This window comes from Triturus cristatus, chromosome 7 (genome assembly GCF_964204655.1).
Source record: "Triturus cristatus chromosome 7, aTriCri1.1, whole genome shotgun sequence".
In the NCBI taxonomy this organism is placed as follows: Eukaryota; Metazoa; Chordata; class Amphibia; order Caudata; family Salamandridae; genus Triturus; species Triturus cristatus.
In genome coordinates this window covers 22,177,680-22,197,962 of record NC_140590.1, presented here as the reverse complement: position 1 = coordinate 22,197,962, position 20,283 = coordinate 22,177,680, and the positions used below count along the sequence as shown (strand labels likewise).

The window sequence follows — 20,283 nt, the reverse complement described above, 5'->3', positions numbered from 1 at the left end:
CTAGGAGTCGTAAATAATAAGAAGTACTAGCTGGACTGCTTTTTGTTGTCTTTCCCGGTGGATTTCCATAGGTTCCCTACGTGAAGAATAGTGGATCCCTTGGTAAACAGCGCCATTGCTCTATGCAGGATTCTTGTAAGAGTTTTTTGGTTACCTTGGATATGTTCTGTGCCTGTTCTTAGGGACACAATGAAGCCATGCGACTGTTTCTCAAGGAACGACGCTGTGCACATGGCAACTCAATGAGTCAGCGCGTGCGCTGCGACTGCACTGCTCAGTGGATGTTGCTGCATGTTTATGATCTGTGCCCATTCGGAGCTCGTGCCCTCCTAATTGTGGAATTACTGTATTTGTACATCTGCTGTAAACAGAGCGATTTATTGTAAAAAAGGATGTGTGGCTCGTTTCTGCACTGATGCACAGGCACAGATGGTCTCTAACTTTCATGCACTATGGTTTACTAGGGCTGCAATAAACAACATGGTTAGATAGCAAGCAATAGGAATTCGGAAGGCAGCATGGCATGTAAACCAATAATCCCATCAAACTAAAACACAAATATCAGTGTATACAGTGACTCATGCCGACATAGGCCCACCAAGACACTGAAGTCAATCTTGCATACACCGATTCTGGGGGAACCTTGTTTCTACCCGCCATTTCCCAATGTTGAGATGTTTACTCACTCAGAAATGACTCTAGCGATTGATGGTTGAATGAAATAAATCAAGGCTGAGGTGAGGCGACCCAAGCACGAGGGAGCAGTAGGCTCTGTCTGGCAGTAGCAGCACTGAACACGAGGTGTCGGTAGCATGGTCTGCTCTGACGTCACAGTCACGCTTGCTTCAGCAACGTAAAAATGGCCAATCACTGTCTGCACGGCTTCATAAGCCATGACAGTGATTGGTCATGCTTGTTACACAGAGTGCCACCCACGCGCAGCGCCCAATGCTCAGGACTGCACGCCAGCTCCGGAGAGGCCTCTCAGCCAATCCAGATTCTGCTCCAGCAGTGCCAGGATTGGCTTGAGCAGGGATACTCCTCGCTCATTAGGAGACTGGGGGCTGCGGCATTAAACAACCCGTGGTCCCCTAATGTGCAGCCTAGTGTGTCAGGAATCGGCGGGATTGCGCCTGCATGGGACTTCGTGTCACAGGAGACCCGGCCCGGCAGGGGCGGAGCCACGTCCTTAAAACAGGACGCCTCACGCCTGGTAGGCGTGCGTTATTCCTGACTGCGAACCCGTCACTTCACGGACCCGGAAATGCCGGAACTCGGACGGACGAGAGCGTCCCCTGTTCCACGACCCTGAATCCCCGCAGTACTTGAGGCAGACCGCTGTACTCCCTTTTCCATGAGGAAAGTAGTCGGCCAGCGCAGCAGAGAGCCAGAGGAGCGCCAGAGCGGGCTTTTGACCCCTCCGCAACCCAGCGGGCATCGTGGACGAATCCTGAAACTTCTCTCGACCTGTGAGGCAGGTGCCGGCTTCCACGTTGGAGAGGGAGTGGACTTCCCATAGTCCTTCAAGGCGCTCTGAGGTAAGAGCATATCGGTTTCCAAAGTAACCAGTTGAGAGGGGCGCTAAGGCAGGATTTAGTGCCTTCTCCCTCACGGATTGACCCCTCAACCTAGTAGTAGTAGGTTTTCGGAAAATACTCTGTGCACCACAAAGAACACGCCTACTGACATTCCCGGAGTGCAAGACGCTGTTCTATGTGTAGTTTTCACGCAGCTCCGATGTAGGAGCTTTCCGCTTTTTGGGTTAGTTAAAGAGTCCAGGGAAAGGAAGACTAAATTCCCTGGCTTGGACCTCAGAGTGAACCCTCCCTTGGGGGAGACCGTCGGAACGAGACAATCACAGGGGTCGCAGCTGATCTCTCCTGGTTTCCATCCTCTACTTGTCTCACTGCGCATAAAAAACTTTCTATGTGACTACCGAGCTCGGTATGAAGTAATACCTAGTAATTGAGTCTAGGGAGACGTGGCTGGTGGTTGTTTGTGAGACATGTTTTAGGTATGAGACAGACTAGTGAGACCCATTGAGTGTACAGTTGCATGCTCATATGTTTTATCATTGCACTGTTCTTTATTTTACAGGTTCTTCTCCCAGCTGTTCCCTTGCCTTCCGTTTCCCTTACTTGATCGCCCTAATACTCTGTGCAATTGTTGTGTGAGTTGGGGATGTCACGGAGTGGAACCCCTATTGCGTCGCACGAATCCTGAGGAGCACCCGCCTTTGGACGGGATCGTTACATAGTGCGCATGTTCGGGCTGGTCGGAAAAATGATCAGCCCTAAACCGAACATGGGCACTCTCTTGCTGCTGCGCTAGACCACCACCACTGACCCTTGCTGCATGTTGTGTCAGTCAAACTTGCTGCCAGTACGTGCCCCACCCCCTTCAGAGCCATTGCATGCCTGACTGCTCGGGCGTGGCCCAGTAACCGGCCGGCCCAGATTAATTATTCGAGTAAGTTTAAGTTAATTTAGTGACACTGAAAGCGTGTAAGATATGCAAAGCCTGAGTTCAGCCTCATAACACAAAATAGGGAAAAAAGGGGGGAGAACTTAATATAAAAAGGCAACGAGAGAAGGTACAGAAACCCTCTTGTCGAACTCCAACCTGGCATTATTGAATCAGCTAACTAGTAAAGGAGGTGTATCGAAACATGTAACATCTTCATAGGACCTTATAGTATCACGTAAACAGTACCTATAAAGCCAACATGGTTAATTCCTGCTCACATAAAAATTGGAATGTTTATTTGGTACCAGTAGGTGAACAAGTGCTACTGGGGAGGGTTGACCTCCTGTCTCATGGGGTCTTGTCCTGGCAAAGTAGTTGTCGAGGGATTCCCAGATGTTATTAATCTGTGGTTTCCATGGAGAGTTCTGGAGGGAAATATTGTCAGCTCCTCTTAGAAACGTAATCCAGTTAAGTCATGCATGAAAGGAAGTAGCAGACATGTTCTTCCAGTTGGTCAATATCGATTTACAGGCTGAGGTTAGCAGTATGTCTACAAGAAGTCTATCATTCTTCGAATGGTTCTGGGGGTCTAAGAAACCCTGAATTAAGGTGAGAAAATCTTTTTCAAGATGTATCCCTCACAGAGCGTGAATAAAGTCGAACACTTTATCCCAGAAAGAGACAACCGCCTTGCAGCGGAAAAGAAAATGAGAAAGGTCCCCCGTAGCTGCATGCCAGTTCCAACAAGCTAGATCCTCTCATAAAGCCATTTTATGGGGTCGAGCCGGGGTCCAGAATGCCCTATGAAGGAGCCAGTATTTTGTTTGGGCGAGGGAGGGAGGGATCTTCTGGGATACAACAGATAAACTGCCACTTGTCTGGAGGAATGGGCCCAAGGTTATCCCAGTTTTTTAACACTTTCCCCGTGATAAATTTGGGCTTTGGTTTTAGAATGTGATAAAGTTTGGATGTCCGGATGACCTTGCTTATTGAGGGAGAGAATAATCTTCATGATGGAGGGATCTTTGTCTGGGCAGCTGATCGTAGACAAACTGTCTTTAAGCTTAAGAAAGTCATAAAAATCTATGTCTGGAAGATTGTATTTTTTTGGAGTATTCTGAAGGAGATCGGTGATTCTGGAGTGCCCAGTAGCTTTAGAAAGTGGATGCCTTTTGACTCCCATGATTCCCAGAAAATAGTTTTCCTCTGGATTTTGATCTTTGAGTTGTGCCAGATCGATATCATGTTTGAAAGGTTAAGAGGAGTGTCTAATATTTTATCGATTCTTCTCAGGGCTTTTAGTATTGTTAAAAATGATTTTACCAGACGATGTGGGAATTCTATTACCAGTTAAAAATGTGACAGGATGAAGTACACAAAAGATTTCTTTTTCAATTATTGGCCAAGAGGGAGTGTAGTCAGGAGGGTACGAAAACCACAAGGAGCCTTGTCTTGCCAGGAAGGCGTATTGATAATTTTTTGAGTCAGCCAGGTTCACTCCACCAGGGTGAACAGGTAAACACAGTTTTTTTAGAGAGATCCTAGCACGTTTTCTGCCAAATGAATTTTGATAATAGCTTGTCCAATTTTTGATGGAAATCTTCTGATAGAGTGACGGGTAGCATCCTGATAAGATAATTAACTATCGGTGTGGCCATAATTTTGATGGTCTCAATGCGGCCCCACCATGTAAGAAATTTAGGGTTCCAGCCCTTCAATAAGCTTTCAACCTTTTTCTTTTTTTTTTATTTGAAATCAGAGATATCATGCAGATATTATCACATCTTTTACATTCAGTTGACATTTTCTTTTTTTTTTTCCAAAAAATGTTTCTACAGGCCGGAATACCATAATGTTCTTTTCAATTTCCATATATGTACATAATTTTTATGCCAAAAATCCAGTTCATATTCCTTCTATGATTAAACATATGTACCCAATCCCTGAACGCACCTTTTTTTCCATCCATGTTGTATGAGGTTCCAATATACTCTCGCCTTTCCTCCTGGCCCTTACCCCTTTACACTTATACAAAGCAATTTCCTGGCGGCCGAGATATAATAGCCTATAAAGCCATTGGGAATATGTAGGTGGCTCACTATCCTTCTAAACTGTGACAATCAGTAAGCGTGCTATCACCATTGTTAAAAACACAAAATCCCGCTGCCTTAAAATTAAGTTTAATCGAGCATCAAAACCTAAAAGCATCACTTTTGGGGTAATTTTAATCTCTTTATTTAGAACCTGAAACCAGAATTTTTCGATACCCTCTTTTAACAGGTTCAGCTTTTCACATGAAAAAAACATGTGTATGCTATCCGCCGGGCCCACCTTACATCTTGGGCATTTATCATTTAGCCTCTTTCCCCACCCAAATAGTTTAGCGGGCGTGTAGTAAAGATCATATACAGTTTTATATTGCTGGGCTTTGAGGTTGGCTGCCATAAGTACTGTGGGCCTCATTTATGAGGTTTTGCCGTAGGGAAGCGCAGCAGGCCTTCATGCTGCGCTTCCCTACGGCAAAAGAAAAGGGCAGTGATGCGCCGTATCTATAAAATGCGGCGCATTCCTGTCCTTCTCCCCTGCGCCGGCGCACAATGGGCTGCCTGCGCCAACGCAGGCACCTCTGCACCATGGTGCAAGGGTGCCTGCATTGCGGGGATGAATATTTTTGTACAGGAAGGGAAACCTTTCTGTACAAAAATAATCACAAGAGGTTTGTCCTCTTTGTACGGGTGCTGCAGAATGCAGCACACATAGAAAAAGGAAAAACGAGGCTCAGTGCTGCCTGATAAATATCACGCAGGTTTCTGCGCCACGGAACGTCACAAAAAGTTCCCAATCTCTATATCTATTTCCCCATCCTCAAGCTTACAGGCCCATTTAGATTCTATTTTGGCTATATCATCTGGTATCTTTGCTATTAGTTCCTGAGAAAAACCCTTAATCTTACTGTCTGGGTTTTTCATCATTTTCAGTGTAGGGACTGGTTCCATATTGATAAGGCCTATAGAAAGCCCTCTAATTCGATTTTGAATTTGTAAATATTTAAAACAGGAATTTTTGTGTATACCAAATGTTTGAACTATTTCTAAAAAAGATTTCCTTTCCTTATTTGAATATAAATCTGCTAATAGTATAACCCCCGCCTGTTCCCATTTCTTAGCCATTCCATCATACAGTGCTAAAGTCAAAAAATCAGAATGCCAAAGTGAAGTGCATTTATTATACCTGCTAATTTGGCAGTTTTCTTTCCACTTTTTTCCAAATCTTTAACACCGTCTGGATGCATTTATATCGAGGATTTTTATGTATTGGGTCTGTTTTCCGTTGCGGCAATCCCCTGGCATCATTGCCCACAGCCAATTGGTATATAGTGGGTATTTGAGATCGCTCCCCCTCATCCAGAAAGCAAAATAGTGTCCCAAGTTGTTGCAGGGCCGTAGCCCAGTAGTACAACTGTACGCTAGGGGCTCCCCACCCTCTCCGGTCTCTAGACAACGTCAGGTATTTATAGGCTCGGCGTACCTTTCGATACCCCCAGACAAATTTAGAAAGCATTGTCTCAATTCTGTGTATTTTAGTAGCAGTAAGCTCCAGTGGTATTGCCCGAATAAGATACAAAATTTTAGGAAAAATCTTCATCTTAATGACATTTATTCGACCAATGATTGTGAGATGTAAATTATTTATGCGTCTAAGGTCGTTATTTATTATTTGTAATACTGGGTCAATATTAATCGCCCAGAGTTCCTTAATGTCTGCTGTAATTTTGACCCCTAAATACATTGCTGTCCTAACTACACGGGAATCTTGAAAGACGCACTTCGAGGAACAAATAATTTGCGTTTTAGTTTTGTTTAAAAGATACCCAGATTTCTCCCCAAATTCTGCTGCCATACTTTCAATTTCTTTAATAGCAGTTCGAGGTTCGGCTGTGATAATCGCAATGTCGTCTGCATACGCTAAAAGTTTTGTCTCATAGTCACAAATTCTAACTGGTTTGATCAACTGATTATGTAAAATACGAATAATAAAAGGATCTAAATAATATGCAAACAGAATAGGAGAGCAGGGGCAGCCTTGACGGGTACCCCTGGCTATCTCTATCCTCCTAGAAGTATAACCCATAATTTGAATCTGGGCATGTGGTTTAAAATACATTGCCTGGAGAGGCTTGATAATTCCTGGATGGAATCCTCTATGTACCAGACTCCTCCATAAATATCGCCAGGCCACTCGATCAAAGGCCATCTCCACATCCAGGAGGACCACAGCCATTTCTACCTCGTCCACCTCTGCGATATCCAAAATTGAGATAACCCGCCTTGTATGGTCTGTGGTCCCCCTGCCGGGAACAAAGCCATGTTGCCACGGTGATATAAGGGCAACAATGGTCTTTTGTAGTCGAGTGTTCATTATTTTTGAATACATTTTTGCATCCGCATTCATAATCGATATTGGTCGATATGACGATGGTACTTCTGGAGATTTATCTTTTTTGAGAAAGACAACCACATCCGTATCCTGCCACGAGACGGGTGGAATCCCTCTATACTGAATGCTGACAAATAAATCTTGCATAATAGGAAGTATTTGTGGCAGTAATAATCTATAAATCTCTAAGGGAATTTTATCAGGGCCTGTAGCTTTTCCCAATGAAAGGGATGCCAGTGACTCATGCACTTCCTCTGTAGTTTTTTCCCTTTCTACTTCTATGGCAGCCTCAGGATCTAATGTTGATGGGAGAGGGTATTCATCTGCACTTGCGTCATATTCGTGATTTTCCTCTGAGCGATAGAGCTTAGTATAAAATTCTTCAAATACCCCAATAATTTCTTGTGGTCCAGATACTAACTGGTTATTTCTGTCCCTCATTTTTGCTATGTTATTTCTACCGGCTTTCTGCCTTGTTCTGAATGCTAAGAGTCGCCGCGTAGCCTCCCCATATTCATACAGCTCCCCGCGATAAACTTGAAACATCTGGGCGACTTTATTCTGAAAGTATACTTTTATTTCTGATTTAGCTATGGCTAATTTTGTCATTTGTTCAGCTATTAAGCACTCTGAATCTCCCTTGTTTATTATCTGGATGTGTTCTGCCTCTAATTTAGATAACTTGTTAATTAATTGATCGGTTTGCATTTTACGCTGTTTCTGGGTGCGAGTTACATACCCTATTATATGGCCTCTCAGGGCAGCTTTAAAAGTATCCCAGACTATCTCGCGGGATGCACTGTACCTGTTGCAATCGTAACATTCCTGTGTCCACTGTTTAATATAAATACAGAATTCCTCCTCTGAGAGCAGTTTCTTATCAAAAGACCATAGAGCCCTTTGTCTACCTTTCATGGCCTCCCTTAACTCTAATATCAAGGGGTTGTGACCAGACATCACAGAGACCATGAGTATCTTTGAATGCTCTGATTGCCCTGTATACCTTCGGTTTCCTTCCTACATACATTTGTTTCTGGACATCCCTCACATCCTGGTGTATATTGAAATCACCACATACTATCAGCCGTTGAGACTAATTAGCTAATTCCATTTCTAATGCACTCCAAATACCATCATCATCTAAGTTAGAGCCATAGATATTCACAACTGTTAGACCACTGGGCAGTTCTGCTATCGCCCAGCGCCCCCACTTGTCCGCGGCTGATCGTACTACCGGCCCATCCCATTGTCTAAGATATATCGCTACCCCTCTGATCATCGTATCCTGAAAAGAACATGCCACTAAACAATAGCCCCTAATCTCTAAGAGGCTCCTGTTTCGCCATGGTATCTGCGTTTCTTGTAAGCATATTAAGTCTGGATTCAATGTTCTGAGTATCTCAAAAACCTTTTCCCGTTTTTTTCTGTCATTTAAGCCACCCACATTAGATGACTAGATCCTGAATTTATCCATACTTTATACTGTTAGTTCCCTTATCTGACCATTGCTGCTTTTGCACCCCAGTTTTGTGGTTTCCAATAAAAATAGATATCTCTGATTTCTGTTTTTTATCTTGCTCATCTTTGCCCTCATCCCTCCCCCTTTTTGCCATCCCCCCTTCCCTTGTCCCCGTCTACCCCTAACACTAAACCCATCTTCACCCAACCCTGTGCCCCCCCTAACCCCGACTAACCTCTCCCCCTCCCCCACCCATTTCCCTCTACATAGGCAAAAGGGCTTATGGCCCTTACGATGGAGAGAGACTTGCGCCTTGGTGTCTCCGCTTCTTCTATCTTCAATGGGTATAAGCCCCCAAAGTGTGCGTCCATATGTTATTGCTGTTGCATAATTACACATAATATAGTCTCAAGCCGATATCGTCCGACAATACAACCATCCGGAGTCCAACAGTTTGTCCATTCCATTTTCTTTTTTAAATGGTTCCGATAGAATCCAGATATTCTTTGGCTTGAATTTCTGATGTAAAAAATCTTGTATGACCTTTGCTGACAATTTTTAATGTGGCAGGATTGAGTAGAAACGCCTGTGCTCCCTTGTTCTGAAACAGGGTTATGAGTTGTCGTAGCAATCACCTCTTCTCAACCGTATAATGGCAAAAATCAGGCCTTTCTGTCAAGGTCTGTGCTCTTCCTCAACGCTCAGGAGCAGAATGCTGCAAGTTCCCAATGCCTCTCCTAGCTTTCCGGGCGACCCGCTCTGGGATGGGGCAGAGAAGAGACAGTCACTTCACATCTTCTTTTTTCTTCTGTATTGACACCCTTCTATCTTCTTCTATCTTCTCAATGGCTGTACAGGTGAGTATGTACTGTAAAAGAAGTTTTCACATTCTGTTAAGGTTTCTGTCTCTAAACTCTCTCCTGTTCTATCTCTCTGTGAACTTCTCTAGTTTTACCGTGTACCTACCCTGTCCGAAGTGACCAATGCTTCTCTTCTTTATTTCTTGTTTGTTGTGTGTGATGTCTTCAATGTGCTGTGAACTAGAATTAATAGAATGTGTAAACTTCTATTCCACCCAGTTCCTAAATCATTCTTTTCTTTTATTTTACAGTGTTCTCACCCAAAGCACTATGGTTGCAGCCTCTAACTGGATTCTGAATGGGTAAGTAGAAAGTCTCTCTTAACTTCTCTTGCTTTCCTGTTTTAAAGAATATCTCCACTCTTATTTTGCTTCTATTATCCTTGCTTGCTGTTTTTTCTCTCTTGTGGACACTCCTCTCATATAGTAGCCTGGAACCACAAACCCTTTTTTCTGTATTCTGCTGTAGACTGCCTTAATATGATCCTAGACGGTGATACTGTTCAAGGGACTCTTACAAGAGAGAGCGCGTCTTAATATGACTTGTGCTGACTCTCAATTCTCTCTGGTTGCTTAACTAAACAAATATGAGCACTGCTCTCTGACAACCTTAAATATAATATTTACAGTAAGTAACCATTGCTTACTTAAGCCTGAACTAATTCAGCGCTAGTCGCTATTAAATGCGACTTAATTTAGCTTTTCATTCCAGATTATCTTCCGCTCTTCATTGCGCATGCCTGGCAGATAAATGCTTCCGAATTGAAGCGCTCGCTTCCTCTCGTAATATATTTGCTGTATCTTCAGATCATTTATCGCTCCACATGCGCATGACTACAAATAACTATTCCTGAATTAAAGCGCGAGCTTTCTCACTAACTTGCAAAAAGAACAGTCTTACTTGAGAATGCTTCCCTCCTCAGCTCCGGACCAAGAACTTTGAATATTTGAAATACGCGACGTAGTTTTTCCCTCTCTAACTACGCAACGTTTTCTCTGTGACCTTCTCTCCTCAGAATCGTGGTGAAGTGCGCCACTCCAACGGCCCGACACCTGGATCTTGGTGATTGCTGTGAGACACTAGAGCGCTAACCTGCTGCTCTCCAGTTCCTAACCTAGCAGCCATTATAGACGCGGATCTATTCTTAGACTGGCTCAGCATATAGCGCTTTCGAATTGAATTATTAGATCTTAAGGCATTCATTCTTACAGTGAGTGGTTTCTTTGAATGTGGCCTGACAGTCCGGACAATACCCCCCCTCAAAGAATGTCCTCCCAGTTTGGGTTTATTTGGAAATCGTTTATGAAATTCCCTAACTAACCTAGGGGCATGGACATTTGAAGACAACTCCCAAGATCTCTCCTCAGGGCCACAGTTCTTCCAATCCAACAAATAGTACAGTCGGCCATTAAGTACTTTAGAATCTAATACATGGTGTACCTCAAACTCTTCTCCCACCTCTGTTTGAATTGGTTTAGGGTTTTTTTTAATCCGTAAATCTTTTGACACCTTCTTTAATAAAGAGACATGAAACACCGGATGTACCCGTAAACCCTTAGGCAACCTTAACTGATAATTTACTGCACTTAGTTTCTTCTCAATCACATAAGGACCTACAAATCTTGGCTGCAATTTTCTGACTCCCTTAAGTCTAAGATTTTTTCTGTTTAACCACACCTTATCTCCTGCTTGTAAGTCTGGTTCTCTTCTTATTTTCCTGTCAGCATAAAACTTATAACTTTCCTTTGCCTTGGTTAAATTTCCGGTGGCTAACTTATGCACTCGTGTCATGTGTTCTACTAAATCTGTTACCGCTGGTACATCTACCTCCTGAAAATTTAAAGATTGGTGGGGATGTCTTCCTGTGTTTAGATAAAATGGCGAGTAACCTGTAGACATATTTTTTGCATTGTTATGTGCAAACTCAGCCACCCACAGATAATCCGGCCAATCACCGTCCTGTTCTAACAAACACAATCTGAGGTACTGCTCTAACTCCTGATTGGTGCACTCAGTTTGGCCATCTGTCTCTGGGTGATAACTAGTAGTGTACCTGGTGTCAATACCTAATTTCTTTGTAAAGGCCTTCCAAAAATGGGATATGAATTGGGAACCCCTGTCTGATATCAACACCTTAGGTATCCCATGGGCTCGAACTATGTTTTGGCTAAAGGTATGTGCCAAGGTTGTCGCTGTGGGAATTCCTTTTAGGGGTATAAAATGGGCCATTTTAGTAACGCATCTACGCACACCAATATAGTATCAAAACCTTTACTAGATGGGAGATCAACAATTAAATCTAATGTGATGGTATGCCATGGGTGCGGGGGCGTAGGCAGAGGCTGCAGTAACCCCTTGGGGACTTGCCTCTCCGGCTTTCCCCTAGCACAGATCTCGCAAGTGGTCACATATTGTCGTACATCTTTAATCATACTTGGCCACCAAAAACGTCGCCTCACTAGATCTTCAGTCTTCATTATTCCCTTATGACCTGCCAATATATCATCATGGCTTTCCTTCAAGGCCTTTTGTTGCATTTCTGGCGTTGGCAGGTAAAGGGCTCCATGATGATACGGCAAACCTTCTCGAATCTCTCGCCCAGAATCTTCTTTCATCCACTTTTCTATTTCTTTCAAAGACATGAGGGTCTGATTTCTTCCATCCTGAGACTCTTGCAAAACTGCTCCAATCACCTTTTCTGCAGGGATGATTGTCTGGGTCTTGACCTCCTCCAAAACTCCCTCAGTTCCTCTTCTAGACAAGGCATCAGCCTTACCATTTTGCGCACCAGGACGATAGGTAATGATGAAGTCATAGTCGGCGAAATATAATGACCAACGTAATTGTCTTGGAGTTAAGGTTCTGGCCGACTTCAAAAATTTCAAATTTCTATGGTCTGTATAGACTGTCACCACATGCCTAGCTCCCATGAGATAGTGTCTCCACTCCTTGAAAGCATCTTTGATGGCTAATAACTCTTTCTCTGTAATGGTGTAGTTGACTTCCGCTGCAGTTAGTTTCCTAGAGCGATAAGCCACCGGATGCAGTTGTCCTGTAGTCTTGTGTCTTTGGGATAACACTCCTCTCAAAGCCCAATTGGAGGCGCCTGTTTCTACAAAAAATGGCTCTGATGGGTCGGGATGAAGCAATATAGGCGCTGTGGTGAAATCCTTCTTTAGTTGATTAAATGATTCCTCTGCTTCTGTAGTCCATTCAAACTTAACCCCCTTCTGAAGTAACCTGGTCATTCAAATCAACTTTTGGGAGAAATTTTGGATGAATCTCCTATAGAAATTAGTGAATCCAATGAAACTTTGAACTTCTTTCACTGACTTAGGAGATTCCCATTCCAAAACTGCCTGGATCTTGTTTTCATCCATGGTTACTCCACTAGGAGCTAGCACAAAACCCCAAAACTCCACAGAGGAAACACTAAACGCACATTTCTCCAACTTTACAAATAAACTGTTCTCTCGCAGTTTCTGCAGGACCTTTTTAACATGTTCTTCATGTTCTTCTGCGGTGTTCGAGTAGATTAGTATATCGTCTATGTACACTATTGCATTCCGGTCAATGAATTCTTTCAACACATCATTGATGAAATGTTGAAAGGCGGCTGGAGCGTTGCATAAGCCATACGGCAAGACTTGATATTCAAAGAGCCCATGCTTAGTCCTAAAAGCTGTCTTCCATTCATCCCCTTCTCGAATTCGGACTAAATAGTATGCCCCTCTCAAATCCAATTTGGTATAAATTTTAGCCTCTTTCACCTGATCCAATAATACTGAGATTAAAGGCAAGGCATATAAATGTTTTACGGTTATCCGATTTATTGCCCTATAGTCAATGCAGGTTCTCAATTCTCCACTTTTCTTCGGAATGAAAAAAAGTGGAGAAGAGACTGGGGATTGAGACGACCTTATAAATCCGTTCTCAAGATACTTTGGTATATACTCCTTCAAGTGTTCATCTTCTCTCTCCGTCAAGGCATAGATTCTGCTGCATGGAAGATTAGACCCAGGTTCCAAATCGATTTTACAGTCAAAGTCTCTATGTGGAGGAAGCCTCTCCGCTTCCACTTCACAAAAAACATCCTGAAATTCCGTATACTCTTTTGGCAGTTCTGTCGTATTTATCACACAAATTGTAGATTCACTTTCACTCAAATGAAAGGCCTGTGTTTTTTCTGGATCACTGTGACATTCTTTATAACAATTTTCCTTGCAATAGTCCGAGTTCAGCATTACTGAGCGAGCTCCCAAATCTATAGTAGGATTATGCTCTGTGAGCCATGGCAGTCCCAATATCAATTGGAACTGTGGGGCATCTATTAAGTTGAATTGTAAGATTTCTCGATGTCCCTCTCCTGACTCCAACTCCACCGACTCTGTATGGCTCGCTATGGGTCCTGACGAAAGATTAGTTCCGTCAACCGCTCGAACAGCCTCCCTTCTTTCTTTCTTGATTGCCTTCAGACCAATCTTCTCCGCAAACTTTAAATCACAAAAATTGCCCGTTGCTCCTGAGTCAATCATTACAGTGACTTGCTTTAATATTCTTCCTCCAAACCTTAGAGTCATCATCACCACCAAATGCGGAGCTGCAGACTGCAAGATATTCGCCAAGGTATGTGCATCTGGAGCTGTTTTAGAATCTGCATCCACCAGTCCAACTCCACTTACTGGTGGTGCAAGGCGTTTTCCAACGGCTTCTGCTTAGGTTTTTTGGGACAATTCCGAACGAAATGCCCCACACCTCCACAGTAAAGGCATTGTTTGTTCACTCGCCATTTTTCTTTCTCTTCTTTAGAAAGCGGCCCTCGGATCATTCCGATTTGCATGGGTTCTCCCCCACGCGCGGAGTCATTTTCCTTGCTGCCTTCGGATCTTACTCGATCGAATCTGGCCACACTAGGACGATAATCTTGCTTCTTCTCTCCTCTTCTTTCGCTTTGTCGAAAGTCGATTTCTAAAACTAGATCAATTAATGCTGATATCTCTGTGGGTCTATTGGGTCCTTGCGCTAATGCATCCTTTAATTCGTCCTTTAACCCTCGATAAAACACAGCTGCTCTCTTGGTTTCCGGCCATTCAGTTTCTACAACCAACTTATTAAACTGGGCCAAATAAGCTACCAGATCTCGATTGCCCTGTTTAATTTCTAATAACTCATTGTCTGCAGCCTGCGAAACTCTTCTCCTGTCAAAGATTTGAAGAAATTCTTTCTTGAATTCATCCAAATCATATAATATCGGAGCATTGCGAGTCACCAAGGGCATTGACCACGACGCTGCATCTCCACTTAAGTAAGACAAAATAAATGCCACTCGAGACTGTGTATCGGGGAAAAGTGCTGGGAGACACATAAAGTCATAAAGTGTAATGTGCATTGTGTCAGAAACACTTGAGCCTTTTGGGGATCTTCACTGAAACGTTCAGGGGGGGCCAAGGGAATTACGGGAGATAAGGAATGTATTACTTGAGTCGTAACCTTAGGTTGGGGAACTGAAGTGTTACTAGGATTCCCTTCTGAATAGGCTGAATATCTTAAACTTGGGCCAGACACTAGACTACTCATTTTTAAGGTTAAATCTGTAGTTTCTTTTCTCAACTCTCAATTCTTCTCTCTAACTGAAATTAATTTCCGTTGGATACCTTCTATAATTTCTCCTAATTTCTTTAAGTCCAACCCTACCGCCATTCTGCTCAGGTGCGAAATATATACGTAGGCACTTCACTCTGTCAAGGTCTGTGCTCTTCCTCAACGCTCAGGAGCAGAATGCCGCAAGTTCCCAATGCCTCTCCTAGCTTTCTGGGCTCCCCGCTCTTTCTATGCGAGTACGCCCCAGAAACCCAAGGGGGGGAAAGGGGATGGGACAGAGAAGAGACAGTCACTTCACATCTTCTTTTTTTCTTCTGTATTGACACCCTTCTATCTTCTCAATGGCTGTACAGGTGAGTATGTACTGTAAAAGAAGTTTTCACATTCTGTTAAGGTTTCTGTCTCTAAACTCTCTCCTGTTCTATCTCTCTGTGAACTTCTCTAGTTTTACCGTGTACCTACCCTGTCCGAAGTGACCAATGCTTCTCTTCTTTATTTCTTGTTTGTTGTGTGTGATGTCTTCAATGTGCTGTGAACTAGAATTAATAGAATGTGTAAACTTCTATTCCACCCAGTTCCTAAATCTTTCTTTTCTTTTATTTTACAGTGTTCTCACCCAAAGCACTATGGTTGCAGCCTCTAACTGGATTCGGAATGGGTAAGTAGAAAGTCTCTCTTAACTTCTCTTGCTTTCCTGTTTTAAAGAATATCTCCACTCTTATTTTGCTTCTATTATCCTTGCTTACTGTTTTTTCTCTCTTGTGGACACTCCTCTCATATAGTAGCCTAGAACCACAAACCCTTTTTTCTATATTCTGCTCTAGACTGCCTTAATATGATCCTAGACGGTGATACTGTTCAAGGGACTCTCACAAGAGAGAGCGCGTCTTAATATGACTTGTACTGACTCTCAATTCTCTCCGGTTGCTTAACTAAACAAATATGAGCGCTGCTCTCTGACAACCATAAATATAATATTTACAGTAAGTAACCATTGCTTACTTAAGCCTGAACTAACTCAGCGCTAGTGGCTATTAAATGCGACTTAATTTAGCTTTTCACTCCAGATTATTTTCCACTCTTCATTGCGCATGCCTAGCAGATAAACGCTTCCGAATTGAAGCTCTCGCTTCCTCTCGTAATATATTTGCTGTATCTTCAGATCATTTATCGCTCCACATGCGCATGACTACAAATAACTATTCCTGAATTAAAGCGCGAGCTTTCTCACTAACTCGCAAAAAAGAACAGTCTTACTTGAGAATGCTTCCCTCCTTAGCTCCGGACCAAGAACTTTGAATATTTGAAATACGCGACGTAGTTTTTCCCTCTCTAACTACGCAACGTTTTCTGTGTGACCTTCTCTCCTCAGAATGGTGGTGAAGTGCGCCACTCCAACGGCCCGACATCTGGATCTTGGTGATTGCTGTGAGACACTAGAGCGCTAACCTGCTGCTCTCCAGTTACTAGCCTAGCGGCCATTTTAGATGCAAATCTATTCTTAGACTGGCTCAGCATAAAGCGCTTTCTTATGGAATTATTAGATCTTAAGACATTAATTCTTACAGTGAGTGGTTTCTTTGAATGTGGCCTGACAGTCCTGACACTTACGAAGAACTGAGAACCCTTTCCATGCCGCTTCTTGTCTGGTCGAGCCAGATCCTATACAGCCTGACGCGCTAAAAAGTTATTCTCCAACTCCACGATTTTCATCTGAGTGTCATCTTTCTTAGAGGTCATAGCATAAAGGGTGGGTTTTCTGTGCTATTACCTCATCCTTTAGGATTGATATTCTCGCCTCTGCCTCATTCATTCTGTCCGTAAATTCATTGCAGGTTTTTGCAATTTTTCTGACTGTGTTCTGGAGTTTCCGGCAAGCGGTATTGGTCTTAAGGTTTTCAGTTCGGCTTTCAGGCCTATGATCCACGATGGATTGGTAAATAGCAGCCAGCGATATTTCTCCCATCTGATCCACCACCTGACCCCCTACCTCACCACCATTATCCAGAGCTAGATCTGTCGATTCTGTAGCTGGGGGTCGAGACTCAGGAGTCAGGGAGATCTCCCACATCAGACTTTTAGCTGTCCCCGAATGGGGTGCCTTTGCTGTATTTATCAATCCACTTTGTAACATAGTGATATCCAAATTTGCCTTTTCCATGTTTGAAGCGGTCGATTCATTCCATAAGCTGATTGCAGACCCTTCCAAAGAGCCAGAACTTGGTCCCCCATCTTGCTCGTCCTGCCCATCTTGATCCTCTTCTGATAGATCCGAGGACTCTGAAAGGGAATAGTATTATTCCCCCGAGTCGCCCTCTTTGAGGGATTTTGGTGTACTCCTGCTTTTTAAATCATGGTCTGACGTGGAATCCTGCGTGGGAGTATCTTGAGAACATTGTAAGTCTCCAGCTGCAATGTCAGACCTTACCGCTGTTATATCCTGTGGCAACTCGGAGGTAGCCTGGCCTAAGGTCGATGTGGATCCCTTTTCCTTATTAGAATGTGTTTTAATCAATGCAGTATCAGTGCTGTCAATCCCAGCCGGAATCTCAGCACCTACCATTTTCTCCTTAATATCCTCATTGTTCTTTTTAGCATTTGTGAACATTTAAGGGATTTTTTTTCATAATCAGCTTATGCTCCCCGGCCTGTGCATTCATATCACCGACGGCGCCTTCCAGAGCGGCTTTAGCATTAATACCTAACTTAGATAGAGCTTCCAATTTGCTTCCAACCATAGGTTCCGTCACACCACGTCTTTTGCCACCACGCATTGATTTTGGGGGCATAATGTCTGCTTCGTGCCTCAGTCTGCAATCCTTAACTGAGGTATGACTTGCCTCCCTATAGTACAGAGCCCTTAGCCCTTTATATATTCTCAAAGCTGTTTTCTTTTTTCCTTTTAGAATCAGCACATTAGTCCAGTACCAGCGTTTCATCCAAGTTACATATTCTCCGACTAAACAGGCAATCTATGCACTTACCGGCAAAGTTTTTTGTCCTTCCCCTCGGTATAGTGCTCATATGGATCACACCGTCGTCCTTACATCGGTCTCACCGCCGCCTCAACATATCAGCCGGCAACCAGGCAGCCAGACTCCCCCTTTCCCTCTTTCCCAGTCAATTACGAGCTGTTCCAGGCAGCGAGCAGCTGAAACGCTGCCCTGGCATGCTCCGGTCCGAGCTCCAGTCCAAGCAGTAGCCTGCCGCCTCCTCCTCCTCCTCGCAGGTAGGCGATATACGAGCGAGCAGGAAACAATGCTGCCGTTGTGTTTGAAATTGCCGCGGTTAGAATTTCCTCGTAAGAAAGTTTTCTCTGAGCTTTCCCGCCGTGATTGCCGCCTTGGTAATTTGCAGCAGCCGTCCTACAGTGAAGGGGAGCTCAGTGAGGAGCTCATCTCTCAGACGGCTGACTAGCGGCCGCCATCTTTGCAGTCGGTCGCTTTCAACCTTTTTCAATGATACATTTACATTATGTTGCAGTGATTCGAATAAGTGTGCGTTGAATTCTAGGCCCAGATATTTACTGAAGTGGGGTTGCCAGGTTAAACCTGTAGAAATAAAGAGATCAATTGAGCAAAGCGTGTTTAAATCCATGATTTCAGACTTGCCTTTATTGTGTTTGTAGCCGGACACCCTAGCATAGCTTTTGATTGTCTCTAATAGAGAGGAAATTGAGCGTGTCACGTCCTCCGTCATAATCAAAATATCATCGCGTATGCCGCCACCTTTATTGCCTTTTGGTTGAAGGTGACACCAAAAATGCAGGCATTTGAGCGGATCCTCTGGAGGAGTGATTCCAGTGTCAGGATCAAGAGGGACGGAGATAATGGGCTGCCCTGCCAGGTCCCTTTCTAGCGTTTGAAAGAAGAGCATAGGAGCCCGTCAGAACGGACTCTAGTGGAGGGGGTGCTGTACAGGGCCATGATCATCCTTGTGGAGGTCTCACCCAGGTTGTATTTCAACAGAGTCTCTCGAAGGAAGGACCAAGAGACCCTGTCAAATGCTTTCTCAGCATCGAGGGTGACAGCCACAGCATCGGAGATGGAAAGTTTGGCTTTCTCAATAATGTGACAGAGGAGACGAGTATTGTCGCTGGATAGTCTATTTTTCATGAATCCTTCCTGGGAATGATTAATTAAGGTTGGCAACAGCGGTTCTAGACTTTTACAGAGGATTTTGGCATAGATTTTTGCATCTAGATTACTTAAAGAAATTGGTCTATAATTTTTTACCAGTAGGGGATCCTTACCCTCTTTTGGGATAACCACTATGTGGCTTCGCTGGTCGAGCCAGTTATGAAACTTGAGACTGAGAAGTGTTGGAATAATTCCAGTAAAGTAGGATTAAGTACAGAGGCAAATGATTTATAGAATTTCGCTGTAAGGCCATAAGGGCCTGGAGTCTTGTTAGGTTTGAGGGGGTCGACTGCTTTGGACACTTCCTCCAGCGTTATTGGTTTACTAAGCAGCATTTTTTCCTGGTCAGTGTTGAATGGGAGTGTAGACTCCTCGAGATATTTCTGACACTCCTCTACTGTGGGGGCAGAGTCTTCCCAGTAAAGAGATACATAGAAGTCCCTCAGAATCCCTATGAATGTATCAGGGTTCGAGTGAGGAACATTAAAATTGTCTTTGAGAGAGTTAATGCCCCTACGGTTTTGTTTATGTTTTAAGTATGAGGCCAGGATTTTCCCTGCCTTATTGACTTCACAGAGTTTAAGGGACTTGTATTTATTAATCCAAATCCATGCCCTTTCACTCAGAATTCTATTGTATTCGTATTTCTTGTTGGAGAGAGTAGAGAGGGTTTGCGTGTCCGGATGGGAGATGTGTACTGTTTCCAAAGCTTTAATGTCTTTCTCCAAGAAGTCGAGATTCCTGCAGTGGGATTTGTTTAATTTAGATTGAATTTCAATTAAGGTACCCCTAACAGTGGCCTTGAGAGCATCCCAGTGGGTAGTCGGGGAAGTACCAGAGATCATGTTACTTTCAGATAGTTTTTAATTGTAGACTCAATTGAGGCCCTAGATGCAGCATCTTTGATTGACTCCTCATTTCTAAAGTACTTCGGGTGGTTCTATGTGGTCTGAATATGGGCATCAGTGTCAAAAGAAAATGCAAAGGGTAAGTGCCGTATTCCCAGGCTAATGGCTACACTGGAGCTGAGCGAGGCATTGGAGGATATTAGAAACGATGAGCAGTCTAAATATCGAGTTTTAAATTTCGAACTACAAGTATATCGAGTTGTAAATATCGTAGGTAAAGAATATCGAAGTCAAGAATATCGATGGACAGAATATCGACCCCAAGGTAAGTATTATCGAAGTTAATAATATCGAAGTTATTAATATAGATGTAAGTAATATCGTAATCAAAAATTTCGATGTCAAGAATATCGATATTTTATTAGTGTAATGTATTTTAATATGTATTTTATTTGTATGTTAAAGACTATTGT

General features: G+C 43.4%; 1 protein-coding gene across 5 annotated transcripts in view; it reads right to left on the bottom strand.

Moving 5' to 3' along the window:
- The window catches only part of LOC146808711 (cell adhesion molecule CEACAM6-like), a 344,246-nt gene that overhangs the window by 51,225 nt on the left and 272,738 nt on the right, over positions 1–20,283 (bottom strand). Inside the window, exons 10-11 of one of the 5 annotated variants that reach the window (XM_085615523.1) lie at positions 15,286–15,359; positions 15,151–15,187 (exon numbers count right to left, since the gene is read on the bottom strand). The exons of the other annotated variants lie outside the window; for them this stretch is intronic. Coding sequence (XP_085471649.1) covers positions 15,316–15,359 — 44 coding nt within the window. The 3' untranslated portion in view covers positions 15,151–15,187; positions 15,286–15,315. Of the gene's footprint in view, positions 1–15,150; positions 15,188–15,285; positions 15,360–20,283 lie in introns of those variants that run through there. 5 annotated transcript variants of the gene reach the window in all.